This window comes from Podarcis cretensis (assembly GCF_951804945.1).
Source record: "Podarcis cretensis genome assembly, chromosome: 6".
In the NCBI taxonomy this organism is placed as follows: domain Eukaryota; kingdom Metazoa; phylum Chordata; class Lepidosauria; order Squamata; family Lacertidae; genus Podarcis; species Podarcis cretensis.
Window position 1 is genome coordinate 97,418,456 of NC_137175.1, and position 27,009 is coordinate 97,445,464.

At 45.7% G+C, this 27,009-nt stretch overlaps 1 protein-coding gene across 1 annotated transcript in view; it reads right to left on the reverse strand.

Moving 5' to 3' along the window:
- The window catches only part of PAPPA2 (pappalysin 2), a 119,997-nt gene that overhangs the window by 88,112 nt on the left and 4,876 nt on the right, over positions 1-27,009 (reverse strand). Inside the window, exon 2 of the mRNA XM_079981035.1 lies at positions 14,215-15,277. Coding sequence (XP_079837161.1) covers positions 14,215-15,277 — 1,063 coding nt within the window. The remainder of the gene's footprint in view (positions 1-14,214; positions 15,278-27,009) is intronic.

Here is a 27,009-nt window from a genome sequence, read left to right on the forward strand (position 1 = left end):
AGGACTGAGTATCTTCAGTGGACATAAAATGCTTACTGACCATCGTGACGAAACAAATAACCTGTTGGGAAGGAGAGGCAAGAAAATGGTGTGGCTGGAAAATGAGCCGGGAAGAAGAGGGTAGAGACAACCATCCTATTCCCTGGATAGGTTGTGTCCTGGCTCACACTATTTTTAAATACCGTATTTTTTGCTCTATAAGACTCACTTTTTCCCTCCTAAAAAGTAAGGGGAAATGTGTGTGCGTCTTATGGAGCAAATGCAGCTATCCCAGAAGCCAGAACAGCAAGAGGGATTGCTGCTTTCACTGCACAGCGATCCCTCTTGCTGTTCTGGCTTCTGAGATTCAGAATATTTTTTTTCTTGTTTTCCTCCTCCAAAAACTAGGTGCGTCCTGTGGTCTGGTGCATCTTATAGAGCGAAAAATACGGTATCTCCAAGGACAGAGGTGAGAGCGGCCCATAAAAATCAATGGAAAAATCCATTTCTTAAACACAGCTGGGATTGAACACCAGTGTGTCTACCCCACGCCCAAAGAGTAGAAGGCAAAGACGATAGTTCCTGCTCTTTCTTATTTGGTCTCTTATTTAGGGCAAAACATTTGTAAAGAGCAAGGCCAATCCATCTCACTGTTCCAATATTGCAGGTTGAAAGGACTAGCATCTGCTGTCAAGGTGGATCAGGTGCCCAACACGGGCTGGGATAAAGATGAGAGGGTGGGTTACAACATCCCTGCAATAATATGCATTGCTCCTATCTTCGCATTGGGTTGACCACCGTGAAAACAGGATGCTGAATTGCTGGACCACTGACCCAGCAGGCTCCTCTTATGTTTACATTGCAGGCTGGGCTGAGAGAGTGATGTTCATTCTTATTTACTTAATACATTAGCTGTATCCTGCATTTTAGGGCGCCAAGTCTTTTAAGGTGTCTTGTAAGTAACACCAGAGCACAACAGAATATTGACAAAATAACAATAACGATCAAAAATATAATATGGGTTATTTCACAACCACTTATTCTCATCCTTACACTAGTGCAACAGCCCTTGCGTTGACATCCAGTGACAACCAAAATTGGTTTGCTTTGAGAGCATATGTTGCAGCCCGCATTTATTTATAGAATCATAGAATCATAGAGTTGGAAGAGACCACAAGGGCCATCAAGTCCAACCCCCTGCCAAGCAGGAAACACCACCAGAGCACTCCTATAGAATCATAGAATCATAGAGTTGGATATCCGAACCTTTTCCTCCAAGGAGCTCAAGGTCGTGTTCAAGGTGGTTCTTCCCCTGTTCATTTAATCCCCTAGGGTAGGCTGAGAGACAATGGTTGGCCCAAGCTCACTCCTGTCCGAGTGGAGATTTGAACCCTGCTCTTCCAGGTCTTGGTCCAACACTCTAACCACTGCACAACACTGCCTCTGTTTCATGACACGCTTTCCTAAAAGCAAAGGGTTTTACACTTCTCTCACACGGATCCATTTCACTGTGCTTGAGACATCAGTGGGGGGGATTATCATCTTTGCACCTCCCCACAAATGTCTGAAACTAAATTCACTAGCAGGGGAAGCGTATGTCTCAATGTCAACTTTAAACCTCCAGAGAGAGCCTGTTGCTCATTCTGATGAACACAGCAACAACACAGTATTGAAGTTGGGGCAGCAGAGTCTCACAGCAAGCATGAAGTACGGGAATCAGTTTGAGAGGAAAAAGCCAGAAACAAATGACTTGTGGGAGAGAGCCGGATTTAGCCACCCCATTCTGCTGGAAGAAGCCACCACAAGGACTCCCACTAGCATAACAGGGTTTCCCTCCCCTCTCCTACCCCTGTGTGCCCCTGTGCCTCCCCCAAATCCACTCTGGAGGGTGGGGAGAAATCCCGGAACAGTGTGTGGGGTGAGGAGAGGTAATTAAGTTGGGCAAGCTTGTGCTAAGAGAACAAATGACATTGAATTCCATCCCTTAGTTAACAATCCAGTCCTGGGCATGTTAAGTGGAGCTTACTCCTATACAACCACATGTAGGATCACAGCCTGCACCAATCCTGTGTCCTTCAAGACACATTGCAGTCTTTCTGCAGGAGTAAAAAGGGGGAAAGCTGCCACTGAGCACCCCTTCCCCCAAAATCCATCTTTCTGGTCCTTGGCAGTTACAACTACCAACTCTTTCAACAGCTACTGATCTCAAGATAGCTGCTGTCAGAGAAATTGGTCAACATGTTTCCAAAGACAGCCACAAGACCTGAGGACTAACTGGAGCTCCAACACCAGCTTCTCCTCCTTTTCCCTCCTGGAAAAAGTATGAGATGGGTGAGGATGAACTAAACTTGCTTCTCACAGTAGGGCTGGTAAAATTATTACCCACCATTTTTTAGCACAAAATGCAAGATCTCTGTAACTATGGGACACAATTTCAGGTTGCCCACCCCATAGGCAGCCAATCTGGCTATGCAACAGGGTGGCTCTCTTTCAGGGCTGTGCTGTGGAGGCAGGCAATGGGTCTGCTTCAGCACAACATGGGATAGCTAAGTTGGTAGAGCATGAGACACTTGGTGTTGTGTGTTCAAGCCCCATGTCAGGCAAAAGATTCCTGCATTGCTGGGTGTTGCATTCGATGACCCTGGGGTCCCTACAATTCTACAATTCTATATATGATCTAGTTAAACTAGATTCAGAGTGTGTTTTGTTGTTGCTGCTGCTCATCTTCTTCAAAAACAAAACTGCAGCAAAACATGAGCGACATGAGCAGGACAGGACGGACAGGAGTCTGAATCACGTTGTGAAGACTTTGCATCCCAGAGAGATCAGTCATGCTGGTCACTTAAGTCTTTGGACAAAGGGGTCAGCAACTTCAGAAGATCAGCCTGCTTCTTCTGGCACTCACCATCAAAATGCCATCCAGTTCATCATTTTTTAAAAAATTAAAAATAGGTTTCAATGTTATACAACGCAGTCACGAGCATGGCATTAAGATTATGGTGTCATTTCACATAGTGTTAAAACACGTTGCAGTTACAGATAGGTAGCCGTGTTGGTCTGCCATAGTCAAAACAAAATAAAAAAATTCCTTCCAGTAGCACCTTAAAGACCAACTAAGTTAGTTCTTGGTATGAGCTTTCGTGTGCATGCATACCAAGAACTAACTTAGTTGGTCTTTAAGGTGCTACTGGAAGGAATTTTTTTATTTTGTTAAAACACGGACAGTCCATGCAGGTTCTACACAGACAGGTTTGTGAGGCTGGTAGAAGAGCCTTATTTGCTTTTTCCCTTACGTGTGGAAAAAAGGGAGACCAGGTTTGAACCCTGCCTCCTTTTATGCAAGCGGGGCTATAAAGGAAAGTACCTCTGATGAAACCTGGTTTCCCAGTTCATCATTCATCTAGTTCATGTCCTCCAGGGACAACGAAAAGCTATTCTCTCAGACGTTCCCAGAAGCTACATAGTGGATAGCAAGCGCCCAGATGCTGACCTGGGTGGTGAGGTTCTTTCTGACCCAGATTCTTCTCTACGGCTGAAGTCATACATAATACTGAAAGGGCGCTGAAAACACATTCTTCAGATGTGCTGCCAGTCCATTCTCACAGATGTAGACAGTGAGGCCCCTCCCTGATTTCTGCCTCTTCTTCCTCTTGCTCCATCTGGGGGAAATTAACAAGGCAGCCAGATGCAAGAGGTGGGCAGGGCTCCCATACCTTTATCAGTTGCTTAAAAGGAGAATTACAGAATAGGAAGCTCCTTCCAGGGGTGCTGTGTTTATCTGACAATTATTCACACATGCAAGACGGTAGAATGTGGCAAGATTTTCACTAATTTCAAACACTAATTTAGCAACTTGGTAACCCGGAGAAGAGGATAAAGACACAACAATTGTTTTTAATTGAGCTTAGAACAAAAAAAGCAAAATTGACAATAATTCTTCTACTTGTTGCCAGCCTGGGGCGCTTCCCCAGATGGAAGACAGCAGTTTCCAGATGCACCGTGCAAAGCTGGGAAGAGCGTCCTAGCCGTGGAAACATCTGTGCAAGGGAATAAGGGAGCGAACAGCTGGAGCCAATTAGCATATTGTGCCTTCTTGGGTTCTCTTTCAAATTTCACTTCTGCACTACAATATAACTTTGTAACGAAGTGCACAAACACACGTTTGCATGAACAGGCACACATACACACCAGAGACAGATGTTTTGTTCTAAAGTCCATGGCTGGCAGCAGCGGGCACCTTGAGATAAAACCTTTCCTTTGCTATGCCTGGTATGTTGTACACACATTGAGTCTCTCCCTGCGTTCCAGCTCTTATTCTGGTTGTTGGCTTTAAGCAGAAGGAGGAGGGTAAGGTGGTCCGATACAGAGAATCTCAGGGCTTCTTTACTTTCAACAACTGTATTGAAGAGGAAGTCTCAGCAGGTGCACCTTCTTGCATGCCTGCATGACAAGCTCCCCCGGTCAAAAAGAGAGGGAGAGAAATCCTCTCTCCACTAGGAGGAAGGAATCTTAAAGGTCCAAGAGTTCTGTGCTCCCTTGCATCTCACCATTGCCTCAAGGCAGAATTAAGATTACACAAAGGCATTCTGCTCAGGTGTAAAAGAATAGAGAGAACATTATGCCCACCAGCACCAGTCACACACCACAGGTTGGAAGGTGTACTTATGGAGACACCCTGGAAGATCACAGGTGTGTGCTGCTTTTACATGTGAGTAGAACACTTGAAGTGTCCCAAAGAGACTACCAACTCAGCGCACCCAATTCAGAGTTAAGGGTCACTACTTCACTCCCCTGCCGGAGCGGTCATCCCTTTAAACAAGGGTTTCAAACTTTCTGTCTTCCGACATCAATGTTATCTACTGAGGAATCCCTTGCAAGTCCACCCAAGGACCCTGAGTGCTGCAGAGGATCCAGGGCCTTTAACCAGGGCCAGCCCACTCATGAGGTGGACTGAGGCAGCTGCCTTGGGTGGCAGAATCCTGCAGGGTGGTCACCCACCTCCGTTGCCACTGCTAGAGAAGCAGCGGTAGGGGCTGCTTCTGGTGAGATCTCACGAGAGCACCAAGCTTCTGCCCTGTGACCCAGTAAGCAAGGCTTTAGCAGAGAGGTAGGGATGGTGCCTTCCTGTTTTGCCTGTAACTCTCCTAGGTTGTGCATTGCAGAAGAAACTCAGTAATAATGGGAAACAGTTTCCCCCCGAAAAGTATGTCTGCCTTTACTTATCTGCTCACTGAGAATCCCCAACCAGCTTCTGAGGAACTTCCTGGGGCAAGTGTCTGAAAACTGCTCTTCTAACCCTTTAGTGGTTCATCTGCAGTAGGGGGCACAGGATTCCCGCCTCCCCTCACAAATATTTGCCCTCCTTATTTCTCCACCGCTATGGACCGCCATGAAAGAGAGCCAGCAACAAGGCCTTCACCACTCTGGTGCTATCAGTGCCTTTGGAAGGGCCATCTGGATCAGGACAAGAATGGGGTGGAGTGGGGGGAGACTGAGCACAAATACATATGAGGCTACATTTTGGAAATACAGAAAACTTTGGGAAAGCTGATCATGGATCTGACCATGTAACATGCAGTTTTCCCCTAGGTCCAGCACCTAGGACACCCATGTCTTCTACAAGCAAGCTATCTGCAAGGGACATTCCACCTCTGGTTGTGCCCACATTATGATTTGCAAAGCCTTTTGTTCTCTGCCCCTTGCTGCTCCTCACAACTCGGTGCACATCTTGCCACACTCTCCTCTTACTTGCCCTTCTGCGTGCCAGGACTTACAATCACTTTACGAGCAACAGATGGAATAGACATTCATCATGTACTTAGATCTCTGGACAACATTATTATTAAGTCTGACTTAATTTCTACCCACCCTCCTATAAAACCGAATTGATAACAGCTTCTAGGCTGTCCCCTTTCCGTTGCTTTCCCAGACTCCTCAAACACAGGAGTCTCCAACTGTCAGGATCCTGGCCAGTTTATGGCAGTGCACACATGGGCATGAGTCAGAGACTGGGCTTGGGTGCAAGAGATCCATCTGGCTGTCAGCAGTTCACAGATCATGGTGGTGTCATAATCAATGTCAAGAGAGATTTTGTAACCAAATCAGGGCAGGAAAGCAGGTGCAAGGAAGGAAGGAAGGAGTGCAGACAAAGGCACGGGAACAAGAGTGAAGAACAGGCAGGAGGGGGAAAAGACAACAGGGACCCTGTCACAATCCTTATAGGCCACATTCCGGAGCTTTGTTCCTACTTTGTCATTTCTGAGACCCTTTCGTACTCACCATTTGCATGGTGGGAAAATGGTGGCATTTTGCCAGTAATCCAAATCATGGTCAGTACCCGGTTGAATACATAGGAAGCGCACCTCTTCTCGTGGCAAAAGAGGGTCTCCCAGAGCTCCTGCAAGTTTGAGTTTCCTTTTGAGAGCAGAGGGTCTGGTCTCAGGACCACCCCACCGAGCCCTACCATGTTGCAGCATGAGCAGCAGAGAGGCCCATCTTCTCTATTTTTATTTATTTATTTATATTTGCATTTTCAAAAACAGGAGCAGAGAGCATATTTAACCTCCCTCCCCTTCCCCTGTCCCACTTACAACTTCGTACCAAATACAGCATATATACATATACCATATGACGTCCCTTCCACACTTTTCCTGGTTCCTTTGCTTTTCTACTACTCCACGTAAACCACATCTTTTTAATCATCCAACTTGTTATCTATTAAATCATCTATTTCAACTCTGCTGGATTTACTGGAGACCTGCAAAGCTATGTATCTGTTTATAAAGGTAAAGGTAAAGGTACCCCTGCCCGTACAGGCCAGTCTTGACAGACTCTGGGGTTGTGCGCCCATCTCACTTAAGAGGCCAGGGGCCAGCGCTGTCCGGAGACACTTCCGGGTCACGTGGCCAGCGTGACATCGCTGCTCTGGCGAGCCAGAGCCGCACACGGAAACGCCGTTTACCTTCCCGTTGGTAAGCGGTCCCTATTTATCTACTTGCACCCGGAGGTGCTTTCGAACTGCTAGGTTGGCAGGCGCTGGGACCGAGCAGTGGGAGCGCACCCCGCCGCAGGGATTCGAACCGCTGACCTTTCGATCGGCAAGCCCTAGGCACTGAGGCTTTAACCCACAGCGCCACCTGCGTCCCTTGTATCTGTCTATACCGGTTCTTAAAATATTCACTAAACATTTTCTATTCCTCCTTATATTCCTTATCTTCATTTTATCTTATTCTGTTCGTAAGACCAGCCAGTTCAGCACATTTGAACAATTTACACTGTCATTCTTCCTTAGTGGGGACTATACTTGTTCTCCACCTTTGTGCCAATAAGGTTCTAGCTATGGTGGTGGCGTATAATAATAAACTCTTTTTGGGTTTTGGGGGGACCTCCGTTGTTACCATCCCCAAGAGGAAAATCTCAGGTGTTTAGGAGAGAGGCCCATCTGCTCTAGAAGGGAGGGTAAGCTGGACAACAGGTTGGAGCCAGAAGTGCTGGCCAAGGAGGGAGGCTGTGAGGCGCAGCCCTGAACTCCAGCCACACACACTTCCCGCCCCCCTGGAAAAACAGAGAGGAGAAAAGCAAAGCTAAGAATTATGGAAAGGAAAGAGAAGGGCAAGGGACACGAACTGGAAGCAAAATGACACTGATTCAAAGAGACATGTCGGGAGACAGACTAATAAAGTCTGAGACGTGTCTCAAGAGGAGCCGCCTGACCTGTGTCTGAACAGGGCGCAGAAGTATTTGGCTGACCCTAGTCGATAGCCACCACATTGCAAATGTTCTTTTCAGCACAAAGGGCAGCGTACCGACAGCCTCTTCACACACTATAAATCTCCTGCATGGAAAGCAGCTCAGCACAGAAAAAAGCACGCCCAGATAACGTGCAAACATACGTCCCACACACATTTCATTTTGGGTGTGTTCTACAATAACACTCAACGAACAGGTCTCTGGAGGAGCCCTCAATGCCTTTCACTAGGTATAAAATACATTTTGATCACTCGTGTGTTCTTAAAATGGCGAGTCCCTGAATCTCAGCATTCTACACACCATGGAACATGCAAGAGGACACTGGCCAATAAGAGGTTCTGGGTAGTCTTCCATTGAGAAACAGAAAAATTCCATGACTCTGCTCTACACAAAGCAGCAGAAATAAAGTGTGGTGGCCCATGCCCTTAGTTTGCTGACATCAAACCAATGTCTCACATTGGGGAACTTCAGTCTTTCTCTATACCAATGAAAGCCAGGTGCCCATTGCCACATCTACCACATCACTTCAAAATGCTAAGGCCCCTGTCACCCCAACTGGTGCCCACTCCAAATAATCTACTTACTTTCTGAACCAGCATCTACTGAGGAGGAATAGAGACTAATACCAAGTGCTAACTTGCTAACTTGGTGGCACTGTGGTCTAAACCACAGAGCCTAGGATTTGCCTATCAGAAGGTCGGCGGTTCAAATCCCCGTGATGGGGTGAGCTCCAGTTGCTCGGCCCCAGCTCCTGCCCACATAGCAGTTCGAAAGCACGTCAAAGTGCAAGTAGATAAATAGGTACTGCTCCAGTGGGAAGGTAAACGGCGTTTCCGTGTGCTGCTCTGGTTCACCAGAAGTGGCTTAGTCATGCTGGCCACATGACCCAGAAAAACTGTCTGTGGACAAATGTCGGCTCCCTCAGCCAGTAAAGCAAGATGAGCGCTGCAACCCCAGAGTCGTCTGTGACTGGACCTAACAGTTAGGGGTACCTTTACCTTTAACTTGCTAAGCTGTGCATGACACCATTTTGTAAGCCTGTCACAAGTCTTCCCTTTATTCCCCTCACCATGGAGAGTTTACCACAATGCTCTTCAGTTCACATGACTAACTTTCTCCATACAAAAAAAAAAAAAAGAAAGAAAATTAAAATCCCCATATGCAGAAAACTGCCGTGTCAGTGAAAAGGCTAAGCTAAAACCTTTCTCTCCTGCTATTTAATTTTTCTACCTGCAGGATGTTTTGAGGTCATTGTTTGAATGCAGGAACATTCAGTCATGAGAGCCCCTTCCAAAAATCTGAAGCGGAAGAGCCCAGACAAAGGTTTGCCACCTCCTGGAGAATTAGGCTCCAGGTCACTCACTGTGCTACAAAACCCAGGAAGAACTTAAATCCAAAGCTGATGATCTATCTACAGCTCTACCCCAGCTGCCTGAATACTTTACAGTTACATAAAGTAAAATATAAGGCTTAAGTTCACCTTCCCAGTTGCCCTGTTGTTAACTGCTTTGCTTTACTCTGGCACAGCAGACCTTGCTGAGTCAAGAATATAGCTAGCTAAGCCTCCACAAAATGTGAGACAAAGAACAAACATATAATCTCCTTGCCACAATCATCGTGGTGATCATTCCCACCTAAGTAACAACCCCTACAATGGTCTTTCTCAGGAGGTGATGGACTCTCCTTCCTTGGAAACCCAGCCAGATGGGTGGGGTAATTAATTATTATTATTATTGGTTTTTATGCAGAGGCTGGATGGCCACCTGTCATGGATGCTTTAGCTGAGATTCCTGCCTTGCAGGGGTTGGACTAGATGACCCAGGGGGTCCCTTCCAACTCTACAATTCTCTGATTCTCTATCAAGCTTAGAGTTTGTGGGGATATAGATTATGTTTATTTGAGCTGGTTGTATGTAAAATTGAGGATTAAATTTGGTGAAATGTGAAGGGTGGGCGACTCTGGGAGATTGGTAGTGTTTTAGATGGGTGGAATGCATATTATATATTTATACAATATATATATATATATTCTAGGGGTTTCATTTTCACCCTCTGCACGCAGCCCCAGTGAGGATGAATTGTTTATTACTGGGGCCAGATGCCAGTCAGCCCTGTTCAAGGCCAGGGAGGAATTTGTGTGTGTTGTCTGGGAGGAGGCAAGGTCTGTTTTTCTCAGGCAAAATGTTGCTCAAGAGGTATCAGAAGGAAATGTTTCAAAATGGATGAATGATCATTACTGATAGGTAAAAGAGGATTTACTCTGCTCGATTATTTTGAGGACAGGTTATAACAATGTATAGAGACCATAGCAGAAATTGGCAAATGAACAGGGTGATGTTTAGGGAGAAGGGATGAATGTATTTTGAAATGATAGTTGGAAAAGTTATTTTATTGCCTGCCCTTGCCCCAGTAGGCTATGCTCTTTTTAGCTGGCTACATGTTGTACAAGCCTGCAAAAGACTTATGTCTGGGCCATGAAACACCTTGAGCGACACCTACGACACTTGATCTTAGCCAAAAGGCCGAGAACTGTGCACACGGCCCTTTCTTCTTGAAATTAGGGTGGGATGAACTGCGATTATAATAAAAAATACATTGTTGTTGTTGTTGTTCCATATGTGTTTGCGTGTGAGATAATGAGAGAAACTTCAGTTGCAACCACATAATGGAATATCGTTTTCCTCCGGCGATAAATCTAGCCCAGTCTGCATCTTATTGCTCTGGCTCCTTGGGGCTTGTTTTGTTTGGTGTTTTTTAATGGTAGCTGGTAGACAGAATCAATCACACAAGCGGTAATCCCCTGCAAATGGAACTTAATAGATTTTTTAAAAGGCAGCCTATTGACCCAGAGACCTTAATGGCTCAGGAGCTGCTTGAGTCTGGCGTGCAAATTCGCCAGCAGACAGTTTATAAATGCACACAAATCGAAAAGGGTAGTAAAAATCCTTTTAAGTGGCAGGCCCTCCAAAAGCGCAACAGAGAATTTCCAGCATTAGAGCTCTTGGTATTTACATTATAGCCTCCCATGGTTGCCTCAGTGAGATGCTGAATGGATAGCCGGCAGGGAGCCAGCCTCTTCTTGCCACAGCTGAAGAGTATGACATCACCAGAAAGACAAGCAGGTGTCCAGCAAAGTTTTAGGACTTCGGATTAAGTGAACTGGGCAATAGATATCAACATCTTGAATTGATCTTTTATTTTAGGTGGAGCTATCACCATGTTTTTAGGGACGCAGGTGGCGCTGTGGGTTAAAGCCTCAGCGCCTAGGGCTTGCCGATTGAAAGGTCGGCGGTTCGAATCCCTGCGGCGGGGTGCGCTCCCGCTGCTCGGTCCCAGCGCCTGCCAACCTAGCAGTTCGAAAGCACCTCCGGGTGCAAGTAGATAAATAGGGACCGCTTACCAGCGGGAAGGTAAACGGCGTTTCCGTGTGCGGCTCTGGCTCGCCAGAGCAGCGATGTCACGCTGGCCACGTGACCCGGAAGTGTCTCCGGACAGCGCTGGCCCCTGGCCTCTTAAGTGAGATGGGTGCACAACCCCAGAGTCTGTCAAGACTGGTCCGTACGGGCAGGGGTACCTTTACCTTTTTATCACCATGTTTTGCCATATGTGAAATTCTGGTGAGAAACTAGGAGGTCCCTACTTGAGAAAAGAATCAAAGGATTTTTTTTTTAAGCCTTGCAAAGTGAACATCTCAATATTGCCACCAGATTTTGCATTAAGTAACATTTCAAAGCAAAATGAAAGACTCCTGCTTTAGCAAAACAACCATGGAATTTTGAGGGAACCCAAAAAGATATTTGCAGTTCTGTTCTGTGCATTGTTTCTTTTTCGACTGATCAATGCGAATCATTCTGTCAGGCAGTGTGAAATGTGCGATAGAGTCTTGCACCTCTGAGCCTTAGGTGTGAGTCCTGGCTCTGCCTTGGGATCACTGTCTGGGCCTCAGGCAGATTCAATTCCCACTCTTTGCACAGTGACCCCAAGAATAGTGCATGGTTTAAATGAATGCAGGTTATAATGCACTCTGCAAATGAAAAGTGCTATATTAGATTCATGATTATGACAACGCCCACCTGCATAGTTCAGTTTCCTGGGTCATAGATGTTGTTTTCTAATTTAGGATGGCCATAAACGTAAAGGTAAAGGGACCCCTGACCATTAGGTCCGGTCGTGGCCGACTCTGGGGTTGCGGTGCTCATCTCGCTTTACTGGCCGAGGGAGCCGGAGTACAGCTTCCGGGTCATGTGGCCAGCAGGACTAAGCCGCTTCTGGCAAACCAGAGCAGCACACAGAAACACCGTTTAGTTTCCTACCAGAACGGTACCTATTTATCTACTTGCACTTTGACGTGCTTTCAAACTGCTAGGTTGGCAGGAGCAGGGACCGAGCAATGGGAGCTCACCCCATTGCAGGTATTTGAACCACCGACCTTCTGATCGGCAAGCCCTGGGCTCTGTGGTTTAACCCACAGCGCCACCCGCGTCCCACTCTACTCTTATTCACAAGCTGAAACGCAGTACAGTGCACCTGTTTACAGAACTTATCCGCACCTCCCATAAGATGTGGATGGAGGATTGCCTTGACATGTGCAGCGTTTTGTTCACATTCTATTCAAAGCAAAGAAGGGTCTCACTCAGTTGCACCTTTTCTAGTGCACAATGAGAATGCCATCTCAATTTATCAAGTGATGCACACATGGGAGGCTGAATGTTACTTTGGTTTTCCTTAACTGGACCGAGATGCATGGAATAGTTACTAGAGATCTGTAAGTTAGGAGCACTGATGCGGACTGAAGCTCCTTCCAACAGTACAAACTCCAGTAGCTATTGCTCAGTGAATGTAAATGCTTAATTGCCCAGATGTGTAATATTTACAGGTAGGTTGATTATTATATTATATTATAATTATATTTTAGGACTATTTTATGCTCTTACTTATTTCTTCACACAGAGGAGGGTGGACTTATACTAGAGTGGAGTCTAGGAAGTCATCATCATCACAACTGTACGACCAAGAACCTAAAATCATCACATGCTTTAATATGGTGCTTAACATAAAGAATCCAACATCAGATATGGCTGCATAAATGCCTCTTTGTTTGCTAAAGAATTATTTGCAAAACGGTTATCTTCTGCAACAAGACTCTTCCCTCGTTTTATTTCTTATGAAATTAATTCTCATCCAAATATATATTTAGATCCAAGGCACTGAGCATTCCAGGTAGCAGAAGACTGTATACAGGCCAGAAGTCTCTTTTTCTCTGGGATATGAAAGGGCACTCATTATTATTATTTTCTTTGGGGCGGGGATTTGTAATGTAAGAACCACATTCTAAACTCTGTACCAGAGAATTTTTTAAAAAATTAAACCCCCAGCCTGCTTCTCTCCCCACAATGTTACCCTTGGCAGCCGAGGGTCTCTGGCTCTTGGAGTCGTCTCCCCCATGGCCTCTTCCAGGCTTGTTTGGACTGCAGGGCTATGGAGCCTTCGGGTTCCATGGCCTCTCGCTCTGAACAGGAACAATTCCTATTTCCTAAAATAATGGCCCTGACCAAGCCAAAGAAAACTAAAAACAATATATTCATTTAACAACACTAACAATTTCACCAGAACTTGCCAACTCAAATGCTAGCTAAATCATTCCAGAAAGGCTTTCTACTGGACCTGAAGAAATTCCAAAAAACTCCTCTAGCTGACACTCATCTTTACTTTTGGACACAAGAAGGCCCCTTGGTGGCGGTCGGTGTGTGTGTGTGTGTCAATATTAGCAGCTCTATGCGGAAGACTTCCATGTCAATTGGCAAGGAGACGCACATCGCCGTTTAAGGAGTCTCCACATTCACTGGCTGAGTCTACGAACAACACGAGGGATATTCAAATTACAGACATGAAATCAGCTTCAACAGTCATTCTCCCTTCCCATGAGAGCTGTAGCGCTGCGAGGAGAGCCCAGAGATCTCTAAACAAATAATTATGCGCACCATTGCCAAACCTAAGTTCCAATACAGAGGTGGTGAACATTTTAAGTAGTATAAAGCTGTTAAATGTCTGAACGTGAAATAGGGCAGAAGCAGGTATTGGAAACCTGTGAACCTCCAGAAGCCATTGGACTACAACACCCATCATCACCGGCCGGCCACTGGCCATGCTGGCTGGAGCCAAGGGAAGTGGGAGTAACGGAAGAGAGAGGACCACAGGCTCTCTGCAGGTAGCCAGCCTCAGGCACATTTACTCCTTTCTCCTGCTCCCCCCCACCCCACCCCACCCCCCATCAGCAAACATCTCTCTCCCTTCCACTGCACTGCTAGCACTGCATCAGCAGTAGTCAGCGCGGACCACAGTTCACATCAGCCTAAACCCAGAGAAATGAATAGTATGAGAGAGGAATCAATGGACATGATCCTGTGGACTTCATTGCAATGGGCTTTAGTGCCTAGGAGTCTCCAGGCAGGAGGGCAGGGCCCTCCCTTGTCCGCCCACAACTTACCGGTGTGGAGATTCAGGGTCAAAGCACGTCTTCTTCACGTTGGTCACTCTGGGGTTGCAACAGTCCCCGTCGTCAAAATTGTCAAGCATGTTGTTGCATTCCATGTTGCAAACCCCATCCCGGCGCACCCAGTCGTAGCAACGCCCCAGCCGGCGGCAGTCCCCCCCGTCGTAGCCAGTCAGCGGGTGCTCGCACTCGGGGTCACAGTATTCATTGCCAATCTTGCCGGGCTCACAGTTCATCAGGACCACACGGTGGCGGAGCAAGGAGCTCTGCACCTTGTGTACGCTCAGTTGCCAGGTGATGTTATAGCGGCCAAAGGCCCCGCTCAGCACCCGGTGCTGGTGGGCAATCTGCTCCTGGCTGACAGTAGGATGTAGCCCCTCATCGTCATGAATGTTGACAACCCGGTAACGGACCACCTTCTCATTCCTCAGTGGCCAGTGGCTGTTGTAGTAGGAGATCAACTCCACGTTGTCGCAGACGGTCTGCCCACAGAGAGGGGGCACGAGCGGTGAGAAAACTGGAGGCTCTGGCGCTTGGAAGGACTCCACCAGCGGGTAGGCACCATCTTTGAATGTTACCCATTGCTGCTCCAAGCGGCTGAACCTTGCACTGAGCACCATGGTAGCTTCTCTGTCTTCAACCTTTCTCAAGAAAGCTCTCTGGAGTTTCTCCTGGGGTAAAGCAGCATTCCAAATGGCCAGCAGAGCCAGGTGGCCACGGAAGTGATGCCCGTCCTCCGAGCTGTCACCTCCCAGAATCAAGGTGCGGCAAGAAGCCATGAAGGGACTGTGGAGGGCCCCAGACTGCTGGGAACTACGGGCCACCCGTTCCCCATTCAGGTACAGCAGCATCTGCTTCCCGTTGTAGGTGGCGGCCACATGAGCCCACGTATTGAGTTCATAGCGGTGTGGTACCGATATGGTGGAAGATCTCTTGAAGCGGTCTGTCCGGAGTGAGAAGAAGAAACGGGCATCCTTCTTCCCAGTGTTCTCCTGCGTGCGGATGCCAAGAGTCCAGCCCCTGTCACTGGCAACGTGGGAGCAATTGTCAAACACACCTGAGTGGAGGAGAGAGAGAGAGAAAAGAAGAAAATTCAGCACAGGGGATGCTGGTACAAAGACCACACTACCTCTCAACTCCAGAACAGAAGGAGTGAGTTTAGGATGAATCCACACTAGATCTTCAAACTGGCTTGGATCCAAGGGCACTATAGTGGCTTCCCTCAAAGAACCCTGGAAACTGCAAGAGATGTGAAGAAGTCTTTGTTTAAGAGGGACGACAATTTCCAAGGTTTCTTGCTAGCAAATCTAAACCAAAACAGGTTGGAAATGCATTTAAAATTTGGTCCACCAGACACCAATTCAAACTGGGTTCTAATTTGTAGCCACAACGATAGTATCCAACACTAATCATTAACCTGGGCTGTCTGGAATCTGCTACATCAGTCATGGTGCTGTGCAGGCAGCGAGAAAGGGCACATTCCCTGCACCATATCCATCTAAAGATCTTATTGGAGAAAGAAGCGCTTTGTTCCAAATCTGAGGCAAGAAAAGGAGGAAGACAAGCAGTGTGGAGGCGTCCCCATTACATATCCTCTCCAGTGCTGAGCTGTGGTTTGTTTGTTTGTTTGTTTGTTTTTTTTTGGGGGGGGGGAGTCTCCCAAGTTTGCAGCAAATGCCAGTGGTGACAACTGGCCAGTCCCCACAACTGCCACTGAGAAACACACACACACCAAATCCCTGTAGCTGTTCTGAAACTTTTTTTTCAGATTGCTTTTTTTAATTCCTAAAAAGGAAAGTGAACACACTGGCCGAAGCATGGCAAAAATTATGGCTGAATCAGCATTAACCTCAAAAGAATATACGGTACTTCAGTCATGCAAACTGCAAATCTGGGAGAAAACTCATACTGTGGGTGAGCGCCACCACGGTGACTTCTCTTTAAATAATACGTCAGTTTTCTTGACCCTGCACTGCGAAAACTTCTATAAACTGGAAAACAGCGATCGATGCCTTCCTGCTGTTGTACAGCTATGCACAATATCACGTTTCACTTTGTATAAGCCTTATCCTTCCACACACAAACATTCTACTCCTCCTCTGTCCATGATATTGTCACCGGGCACCGGTCGTGGGGTGGGCAGTCATTCCATAAGACGACTCAGGCATCTCCAACTCCTGAACTATGCAAAGCTCATCATTATAAGAACTGTGCCTGAGTTTTATTCCTCTCCCTCTTCCTTCTCTGTCACATTTCCCTTGTATGTGAACTTTTTTTTTCATTTAGATTGTATTATTATCATCATCATTATCACTATTATTTATTATCAATGTATTATTATTAATTCATTGTCACTAATATTTATATTACTCGATCAGGATAGAATCATAGAGTTGGAAGAGACCACAAGGGCCATCGAGTCCAACCCCCTGCCAAGCAGGAAGCACCATCAGAGCACTCCTGACATATGGTTGTCAAGCCTCTGCTTAAAGCCCTCCAAAGAAGGAGACTCCACCACACTCCTTGGCAGCAAATTCCACTGTCGAACAGCTCTTACTGTCAGGAAGTTCTTCCTAATGTTTAGGTGGAATCTTCTTTCTTGTAGTTTGGAACCATTGCTCCATGTCCGCTTCTCTGGAGCAGCAGAAAACAACCTTTCTCCCTCCTCTATGTGACATCCTTTTATATATTTGAACATGGCTATCATATCACCCCTTAGCCTCCTCTTCTCCAGGCTAAACATGCCCAGCTCAAGCAAAGGATCTTTGCTTGCAACTCAAGGCGGTCTGTAGTCTTCAAGGTTGCAGCAGCAACCAAGTCAGGCTGCATCCAGGGATCAGAACCTGCTTTGTTCAGCTTTGTTCCCTACCAGTGGAGCTATCCAGAGAGTCAGTGCTGACTGAGCAACTATGCCCCTAGGAAAATCGCAGCGGACAGCCCCTGAGTGGCTACTCTTGGTCTCAGTCTTGTCTGTGTTGAACAGGCTCATTTCTTGCCTCTTCAACAGAGCAATTATTTTCTCAGCTGGCTTACTGGGAGAACTGAATGTAGCCTGGAGAACCACCCTAGCTTCAATTCTGCAACCAGGCCACTCATATTCTGCAGACTGGGTATTTGCATGCATTTTGCATAAATTAATTGGCTGAAATCGCCCATGTTTGAGGATACTTAATTTTTTTGCAGGTGAAAAGGGGGATGGTAAGTACCGTATTTTTTGCTCTATAAGACTCACTTTTTCCCTCCTAAAAAGTAAGGGGAAATGTGTGTGCGTCTTATGGAGAGAATGCAGGCTGCGCAGCTATCCCAGAAGCCAGAACAGCAAGAGGGATTGCTGCTTTCACTGAGCAGTGATCCCTCTTGCTGTTCTGGCTTCTGAGATTCAGAATATTTTTTTTCTTGTTTTCCGCCTCCAAAAACTAGGTGCGTCTTGTGGTCTGGTGCGTCTTATAGAGCGAAAAATACGGTAATTAAACGAGAATGACATGGAAATGTTTCTATGCTCTTGTCCTCTTATCCATGAGGGTTAGAATCATGTTTATTTAAATGACATCTGATGACCTTAAGATGCCAAATGTGTTACTAAGTGTGAACAGTTGCAGGAATACTTGTCAGAAGCTCATTGCCAGCTCCAAAATTGCCTTCTTGTTGTCAGGGACTCTGAAGCTTGAAGTGGGAACCTCATGGCCTGAAACTGGAGCCCAAACTAACAAACTGTCCAGTGGACCTGAATGCATTCAGCTGCAAGAATCCTCTTAAGGTACAGAAAGGAATAAGAATGTGCAACACTGGCCCCGCCTGAAGCCTCTAGGTTGGCCATTCACAGTAGCTCTTGGCCAGGTCAACAGAAGAATGCCTTCTGCTCAGTGAAGCTGGAGAATATATCCACCACATCTAATGAAAGGACATTTTAGCTGTACATTTAAATATTTTTTATAGCTTGAGGAAATGCTTTAATTAATGTTCTTACCCATCCTGAGCCTTCAAGGTGAAGAAATGTTATGTATTTTAAACACATACAAAAATACTCTGCTACCACTGTTCTAGAAGCATCCCTTCCCAGAAGATTTCCCTTAAGAATCTACTTCTGTTCACAGCCCCAAAATCTCTTTTAAGGATGAGTTAGCACAAAACAACCACAAGGATGCTTTTTTGCGCTCTCTCTCACTGCATGTTCCTCACTACCCAGAGGAGGAGCTTCCACACATTCAATTTCATCAACAAGTGTCTGCCTGGCACTCTGCATTGTTACCAAAGAGCTTCCACATCTGGAGTCCCATCTGGCATTGGCAAACCTGCTCCCTCCCCTTGATGCTGTTCCAGCTCTTTGCATTTGCCCACTGCCGTCCGAGACTTCACCCTGCTAGAGGCCCAGAAACTACTGCTCCGGAAAAGTCAAGAACATTTCCCGGGCCCCTGCGTCAGAAGCCCAGCCAGCAAGTAGGAATATGCCCAGGAATGTGTCTGATGCTGCAATCTGAGAGCTCCACTCCAGCATCGCTTCGAACAAGCAAGCAATTCCCTTCGTCAGGAAGCCAACGTGTGAAACCATCCAACATAGGAGCGAGGGGGGGGAGCAGGAACTGAGGGGGTCCTGGTTCGGAGGCACCTGTAATAAGGGCAGAAAGGAGAAAACCCGGAGGCCCTCCAGGAGAGCTGTGCAGCAGAAGGTGGCATCTGCTGCAACAGGGCATTGCCAGGACGTTAGGAAGTGGGAAGATCTAGAGCACAGGTGGAGAACCTGTGGCCCTCTGGGAACTTGCTGGACTCCCAGGGGAGGATGGGAGTAGGGAATCCAACAGCACACAGAAAGCCACAGGCTTTCTCCGCCCACCATTTCAAGGCTTTGTTTCAAAGCATCATGCTTGAGAAAAGCTAGTTATGGCCAAGGTTCTAGCATCACACCATAAGAATCAAGAGAAGGCCTAGTCCTAAGATACACTCAGCGTAAGATACACTGAGTGCTGCTGGTCCCAAAGGCAAGCTGCTAAGCCTCTGGGTGGGAATTCTTGTCTCCTGGAATTCTTGTCTGCATGCTTCTGGCCTCAATTCAAAGTGCTGGTTTTAACCTTTAAAGCTGCAAATGGTCTGGTGCCAGGATATTTGAAGCCACGCCTCCTCCAAGGTCTTCAGAGGAGGCCTCACTGATGGTTACCCTCCTTCATGGAGGTTCTGGCGATGGTTAGCAAGACCTCAACCCTCCTCTGTGGTGGCTCCCTCTCTTTGGAACTGAACTGCTTTTGCAGAGCCAATGTGGTGTGAGAGCCAGTGTGGTGTGTGGTTAAGAGCGGCAGACTCGTAATCTGGTGAACTGGGTTCACATCTCCGCTTCTCCACATGCAGCTGCTGGGTGACCTTGGGCTAGTCACACTTCTCTGAAGTCTCTCAGCCTCACTCACCTCACAGAGTGTTTGTTGTGGGGGAGGAAGGGAAAGAAGATTGTTGGCCGCTTTGAGACTCCTTGGGTTAATGATAAAGCGGGATATCAAATCCAAACTACTACTACTACTACTACTCCTCCTCTTCATCATCATCTTCCAGCAAATATCTTCAAATACCTTTCCTGGAGACCCTCTGGTCTATAAATCTTTGGACTGTGAAGCTCCCTACTGTGGTGAAAGGGGATAGCTAAAAGGAAAAATTGTCTGGAACTCTGGGGAGGGGGGAGACATCTGTAACGATCAGCTGTTATTGCATGTTGCTGTGTTCTGAACCTTGAAGGCTTCAGCCCACCTAAAAATGATTGGCATTTAATCCCCTCCCAGGGGAATCTCTATTGAACAGAGATTCAGCCCCAGGTTCCCTTACCCCCTTTTCACTGGTTCTGCCACCTTTCCATTATCCCATAACACCTGTTCTCCCAGCTCTCCACCTGTTTTCAGAACATGTTGATAATTATTCTTGCAGTTGAGGGTAGGAATGAGAAGACTGGGTCTTGGCATAGGATTCAGAAGTTGGTTCCTGACTCAGATCTGGGTAATTTATAAACCACACACAGAGAGAGAGAGAGAGAGAGACCTTTAAAAAAAACCCCACACGGGCCATGTGGTTTGAATTACTGTTACTGATGCGGCTCTCTGTATTGTACTTTAAAATAGGGAGGGGCAAGATGAAAATGCTTAATACAAGTTTTATTATTCCTCTTGATGTCATCTTGCCTACTTTCCTTGCTCCATGGCTAGTGATGCTCCCATCCTGAGATTGCTTTGATTCCTGGATATTACTATCATGAGTATACTATGCTGGCAATCCTTCTCTGCCATGCACTCCCACCAGGGTGGGGGTGGAAAGGACAGGATAGGACCCAGAGTGGGGTGGCAGACTGTAGGTGGTGGTCCACTGACCAATTGCCAGGAGACCACCTAGAGCCTGAAGGTTGTTGAGATTCTTGCAAATGGGAAGACACAAGATCTACCCACCCGGGAAGAATGGCAGATGAAGGTGATGGACTACATGGAATTGGTGGAAATGACTGGCAGAATCCGAGACCAGGGAGAAGAGTTGGTGGAGGAAGATTGGAAGAAATTTAAAGACTATTTACAGAAACAATGTAAAATTAATGAATGTTAGAAGGATGATGGAATGAAGTTATGTGGTTTTAGCAGAAATGTTATAAGGGTTTAGGAAAAAATAGACTGTTAATTGGTGAAAGGAGGGAAAGTAAAGTTACATTATATTTCTTTTTTTTCTTTATTTTTTCTTCTTTTTTATTGTGATGTGTTGTTTTGTTTTTGCTTAATATGGTGTTACTTTTGCTTTTTGTAACCCTTAAAATTTTTAATAAATATTATTTTTTTAAAAAAGAGAGATTCTTGCAAATGATGTTGACACAGCATGGCTGTTAAGCAAGCACAAAATATTCACTGTGCGTCTTCATTCTGTAAATCTAAAACATGCGGGTGGACAAGAGGGATTTTGATTTTTAAAAAGAGAAACAGGTAGACTACATAACAATGAAGTTAGCCCACCCCCCTGATATGCAACACATTCAAGTCATGCAGGATGCTCTCCATAAACAGTTTCTGGTATTTTAAAGTGACAAGGGAAGGGTATTATCTATACAGAATACCCCCAGAAATGCCATTTTTGGATGACAACCCATCCTATGTCAAGGTGTGGGAGAATGACTAGGGCAAGCCTTTGAGAGGAATAAAATGCATTACATCAGCTCTCCACCTGTTTTCAGAACCTGGTGATAATTATTTTTGTAGATGAAAGGAGGAATGAGAAAACTGGCCGATGGTGTAAGAAAGATGGCAGAAATATAAAGGGGGAAAAATACAAGTCTCATAGCTGGCATGCTGGCCCTGTAAGGCTTCACCTAATACATCCAAGCTACAGTCAGTATTGTTGGAATGTGTGTGAACAAATTGGTTCATGGCTTTGCTCTTAGTGCGAACGTGCAGGAGTTTTGGATTCCTGCGCAAAAACTTCAAGCAAACCTATGCAGAAACAAAATCAAGTGCAGCACATATCTGGAAGTCCCCCAAACATGCTTCTAAGCAACGCTAGGGTGATAAAATCTGCTTCCGTTTAGGCTGCTTTATGTTGCCCAACAAACTTACCTCATGTTATTTTGGGAGCAGGGATGCAAGAAGAATAATATCACTAGTTATATTTTACAGACAATAATAAGACTAAAATCAGAAAGATTCCCTTTTCTCCTTAAAAACAGGGGTCTCGTTATGTTGTTCTTTTCAGTCTTTATTGTATTTTTAAAAAAAGAAAGTGAGGAACTGAAGCACAGAATTAGCAGCCCTGGGTTTGGAAACGGTGACTTGAAATTCCCTCCCACATAAACTTTAAACTTCTCTGGTCAGCTGCCAGGGGCTGAGTATATAAATGCAGAATCTCCCAGGCAATGGCTTTGCCATCAGTCACTCTCTCTCCTTCCTTCTCTAACCAATCAAAGCACTGCCTGGCTCCCATCCAGGGAAGATTTTGGGTGACAGAAGTACCTAATTGAAAGGGTCTCCCCAGGACTGACTCTCCAGAGGAACAAGGTCATATGCCTTGGAAGCTTCCACCTTTCCTCTCCTGTGCAGCTGTACAGCCCAACAGCCATTCTGAGTAACCCTTTGTGCTTCTTGTCAAGTTGCCCCTATGACGGTTGAAAAGGTCCAGCACCTGGCAGACCCCAATGCACGGCAGGTGGACCACATTCAGCTTGGGGAGTTGGGTTCCATGTCATGTTGGTCTGCACTGGAGATATTTTCACATAAGTGCTTGGCTCAAAGAGAGCAGGTGGGGTTTTAAAGCTGCTGCTGGATTATGTGACTTCAAACTGTAGGTAACAGGCCAAATCATTTAATGTTCCTCCATCTATTTCTCACAAATATTTCTAAGCCCCGTTCCCGGCCTGAAATAATACAGTCTAGAAACAGTTTTGCCACATCAAATCCTGCAGTGTGAACTGAGCATTAGAGGTTTCAATCGAGCGATCTTTGAACCTTTCTGTTCTATAGTTCCTTGCTGTTTTAAGGCTGGTGGAATATGTTGTGTTGCACGTCTCAAACACAAGCCATCCTCGCATATCAACATATTTTGAAAAATCTGAAAATGCTAACAAAGGGTCTCTAGAAACAGAAGCTAGAAAAGCACCTCAGAAAAATCTGGGCTAGAAAACACATCATCTTCCCCCCAAGCTGCTCCTTGCAATGCTGCCCCCGCCCCCCAAAACACATTCCTATAATTATCACATAATTAGCAGGAAATGAAACAGGGGGACTGTAGAAAACAGCTGCATGGCATAAAAAGGCAATGAAGAGTTCTGAGAAGTTCGGGCCAGAAACTTTTGGCCCACCATTAGAAACACAGCTCACCCGTCATTTGCACAGTGGCTCTTTTTCTGAGAGCCCAGTAAACTTATTGTCTTTCCCAATGGCCTGGGATGGCAGAAAGGATGGGGCCTGGCAAATGGCAGGTGGACTGAATTCAAACCAGTGGACCACAAGTTGTGCAGACCATGAGGGAACTGTCCTAGAATTCTTCGGAATGGTCTCCCTAAGCCCACCTGGTGTTTGTGGACTGCCATAGTGGTAGGCATTGGTCAATAAATAAATAAACAAATAAATTTATTATTTGTACCCTGCCCATCAAAGTCTGGTCAATATTGTTTTTTAATTATTATTATAGGGCTAAGAAAAGTGGAATGCTCCCCAGCACCATTTTTTCTTTATTAATTTATATATTGCTTTATATGCCAAAATGGCTTCAAAGCAGTTTACAACTATAAAATCAATACACAATTAAGATACACAATAAAAAAAAAAATAAAAAACTTGTTAATACAATAAGACCAGTTCAGGGGAATGCCTGCCTAAACAGGTGTGTTTTCGGGAGCCGAAAGAAACTAACATGGATGGGTCGTCTCGCATTTCAGCAGGGATGGTATTCCACCACACTGGTGCCACCACTGGAAAAGCCCACCCCCGTATTACCACAAGCTGATACTTATCAGATCATGGCAAAAACTACCCTGGCCCCTTTAGCTGACAGTGGTGCCCTTACTGGGCAGTGAGGAGGAAGATGGTCCAGAATTATTTGAGGCTTTGTGTGTAAGTAGCATCACCTTAAACCAGCTCTGTGACTAATAGGCAGCAAGAGCAGATCTCATAATGTATGCCCAATTAAAGGAGCACCACTTGTGAGTTCTGCAAAAGCTGAAATCTCCAGACCATCTTCAAGGGAAACCTCACTTACAGAGCATCATTAAAATAGCCCAGATGTGAGGTTACCAATCCAGATGTAACAGAGGCCAAGTTTTCCTGTCCAGGAAAGGGCACAGTTGGTGCAGCAGCTGATGCTAATGATAGGTGCTCTTCAGAGGGAGGGCAATGCCAATTGTAACAGGCAGACTCCCCAGTACTTGGGGCCCACTTAGCCACAGAGTTCAGCTTCGGCCTGTTAACCCTCACCCACTGTACCACTGCACCCAGATACTGGTTCAGCTTAGGCACCACCTCTGCCAACTTGGTTTCATTGGGAAAGCAGAGCTGAGCTTCATCAACCTTCTCATGATCACTCCTAATGGCCTCATATAGCATTGGCCCAAATGCAGACACGTCCTGCCCCACATCTAATCTCTGGAATCACTGTAAATCAATGCCTCCCATTCCCAACCCATGGAGATGGTTCAGGGAGGCAGCACATTCAATGGTGTCCAAAGCGGCTTAAAAATCTCACAGCAGCAGGAGGGCTCTTTTGAGGGTCTCTCCCTCAAAAAAAGGTCATCTGTCAGGGTGGCCAGGGCCAGTTGCATGCCAAACCCAGGCCTGAACCCAGACTCACAGTCTGTTTCCTCCAAGAGTGCCAGTCAGTTAAACTAGGAAGCCTTGCCAGGCTTACCTTCGTGTACTGCAAGGGTGCCCCCCAGTGGCAGCAAAGCCAGTATTTTCTGCTGCTTCGACTCTTTCAGCAGGGCTTGTTTCACAAATGTTTCGAGTTAGACTCAGCTGCTGGCTCTATAATCCACAGACCCACACTGAGGGGGTGATGAACCTCTTAACCACAACTTAGCACTTAGGCAGGAAATCTCATCAAATTAATATTTCTAGTTTTGCACAGTCTTCAGGAAACTGATGTGGTGAGTGACAAAACAGGCGGCTTACCCAAGCTACATGGTGAGAGCATGTTCATGCGAAGCCGTTTCATGCTATGAGGTAATCCACAAAGCTTCACAGGCACTGTGATGAGCCTTCCCTGGTCCAGATTCTACTCAGAGCGCTTGAGATCACAAGAAAGCAACAGGACCACAAGCACTTCAGCATGACTTGAAGCTTGCTCAGTAGTTGGGCTTCTCAGTCACCCCGTGTTAAGACTGTGCACAATATATCTTTTTAACATTCAAAAAATGCTGCACTAGGTTATGTAGCCCAACCTGAAGCAAAACAGGAATCCAGAATTCTGCAAGCTGCAATTCATTCTGGAAATGTGGAAGTCTGGTTCAATCCATGCAGTGAATTTTGCCAAAGCTATCCTACTCCCTCTCCCAGGAGGTTGGTCTAATCCCTATACTAGAGGTTTCCCCAACTACCAGTTGAGACTGCCTTGCTTTTAATGCCCTTGGTCTGGTCTCTTGGGTGCTTGTCCTGCCCTGGCTTTTATTGTTCTGTTTTATATGTCATCATTACGCTGCTGCCACTCAGCCATGTTGCTTGCGTTTGTATTACATTTCGATGTTATTTTTGGATTCTATCTATTTTATTCTGGGAGCCAGTTTGGAAGCCTATGGGTAGAAAAGCAGTCTAGAAATACTAATTCTATATATAGATATATACTATTCCTGTAAATGTTGTTGTTGCTGTTGTTTTAAGTTCTGCATTACCACCGCAGAAAACGATTTCAATCAAGGACTAGCAGAGAGGCAAGGGCTTTGAAGGCAGGAGGGTGAGAGTGAGGAATTGTATGCGCTCGTAACTAAAGCAGGGAACAAGGTGGGGCATTTGAAATGATGTCCCTCCTGACCTCCTCTCATGGAGATCACCAGCAGGCTTGTGACCTGATGGATATCGCATGTAGAACTGGTTGCAGGAACAGGCATCTCTAAGCAGGGCCAATGTACCTGGCCAGAACAACTAAGGCAGCTTGAAAAAGGACCATCATGATCACGTAAACTGCAGTGACCACATTAACACACACAATCTATTGCAGATCACAAAACCTGTGGAACTCCTGCAAGAGACTACACGGAGACTGGTCCCCAGTAAATACTGGATTTATTTTAAGAAACTGTGGGGAATTTACACACCCAGGTGTGTCAGAAAATAATACCACTTGGGCCACTTCCCACAAATATCCAGTGCCTGCATTTGGACCAATGCCAAACTGTGGTTTACTGCAGCCTTACCCAACCTGGCGCCCTCCAGTGGTTTTGGAGTACAATTCTTGTCAGAACATTTTATCATATGTGGTGGGAATGTAAGAAAGTAAAAAACTTCTGGGAAATGATATATAATGAGATGAAAAAGATGTTGAAATATACATTTCTAAAAAAACCAGAAGCATTTTTACCAGAAGCAAGAGTATTGTTGGCTCAGAAATGGAAGCAAGAAGAAATACCGATGAAAGAAGAATGGCAGACAAAATTAATGGACTACGCAGAATTGGATAAAATGACAGGAAGGATTCGAAACCTGTGGGACCAGAGATTTACAGAAGATTGGAAGAAATATAGGAATTATTTGAAGAGCAACTGTAATCAACAAATTACGCTAGTAGGACTACAAGAAGTTTTGTAAGGAGAAATATTGCAAAGAAGAGAGCTATTAGTTATGATATTTAAATGTAATAGTGAAAATAAGAACTGTAAATTAAGTGAATAGATTGGAAAATTTTCAGATGTGATTGATGGATGTAAAAAAACTGTATAAGATGTAAAAGTATGTTTAATTACTGTTGAAAATGATATGTTGAAAACTAATTTAATTTTTTTTTTTTAAAAAAGGAATACAATTCTTGTTGGTCTCAGCCAGCACAGCCAGCATCAGAGATGACTCCAGCTAAAACATGGAATCACAGAATCTCAGAGTTGGAGATCTTGTGCCCAAAGTGAGACTCAAACCCAGAACTCTTGAGATGAAGAGCCTCATGCTCTCCTGTCTGAGCTATCCCAGGCCCAGGATGGCAAAAGTGTATGGTTCTATTGGCAGAGCATCAGACTCTTAATCTCAGGGTTGTGGGTTTGAGCCCACGCTGGGCAAAACATTCCCATATTGCAGGGGGTTGGACTAGATGACCCTCATGGTCCCTTCCAACTCTACAATTCTATGATTCTAAGGCTGCTTTAGTGTT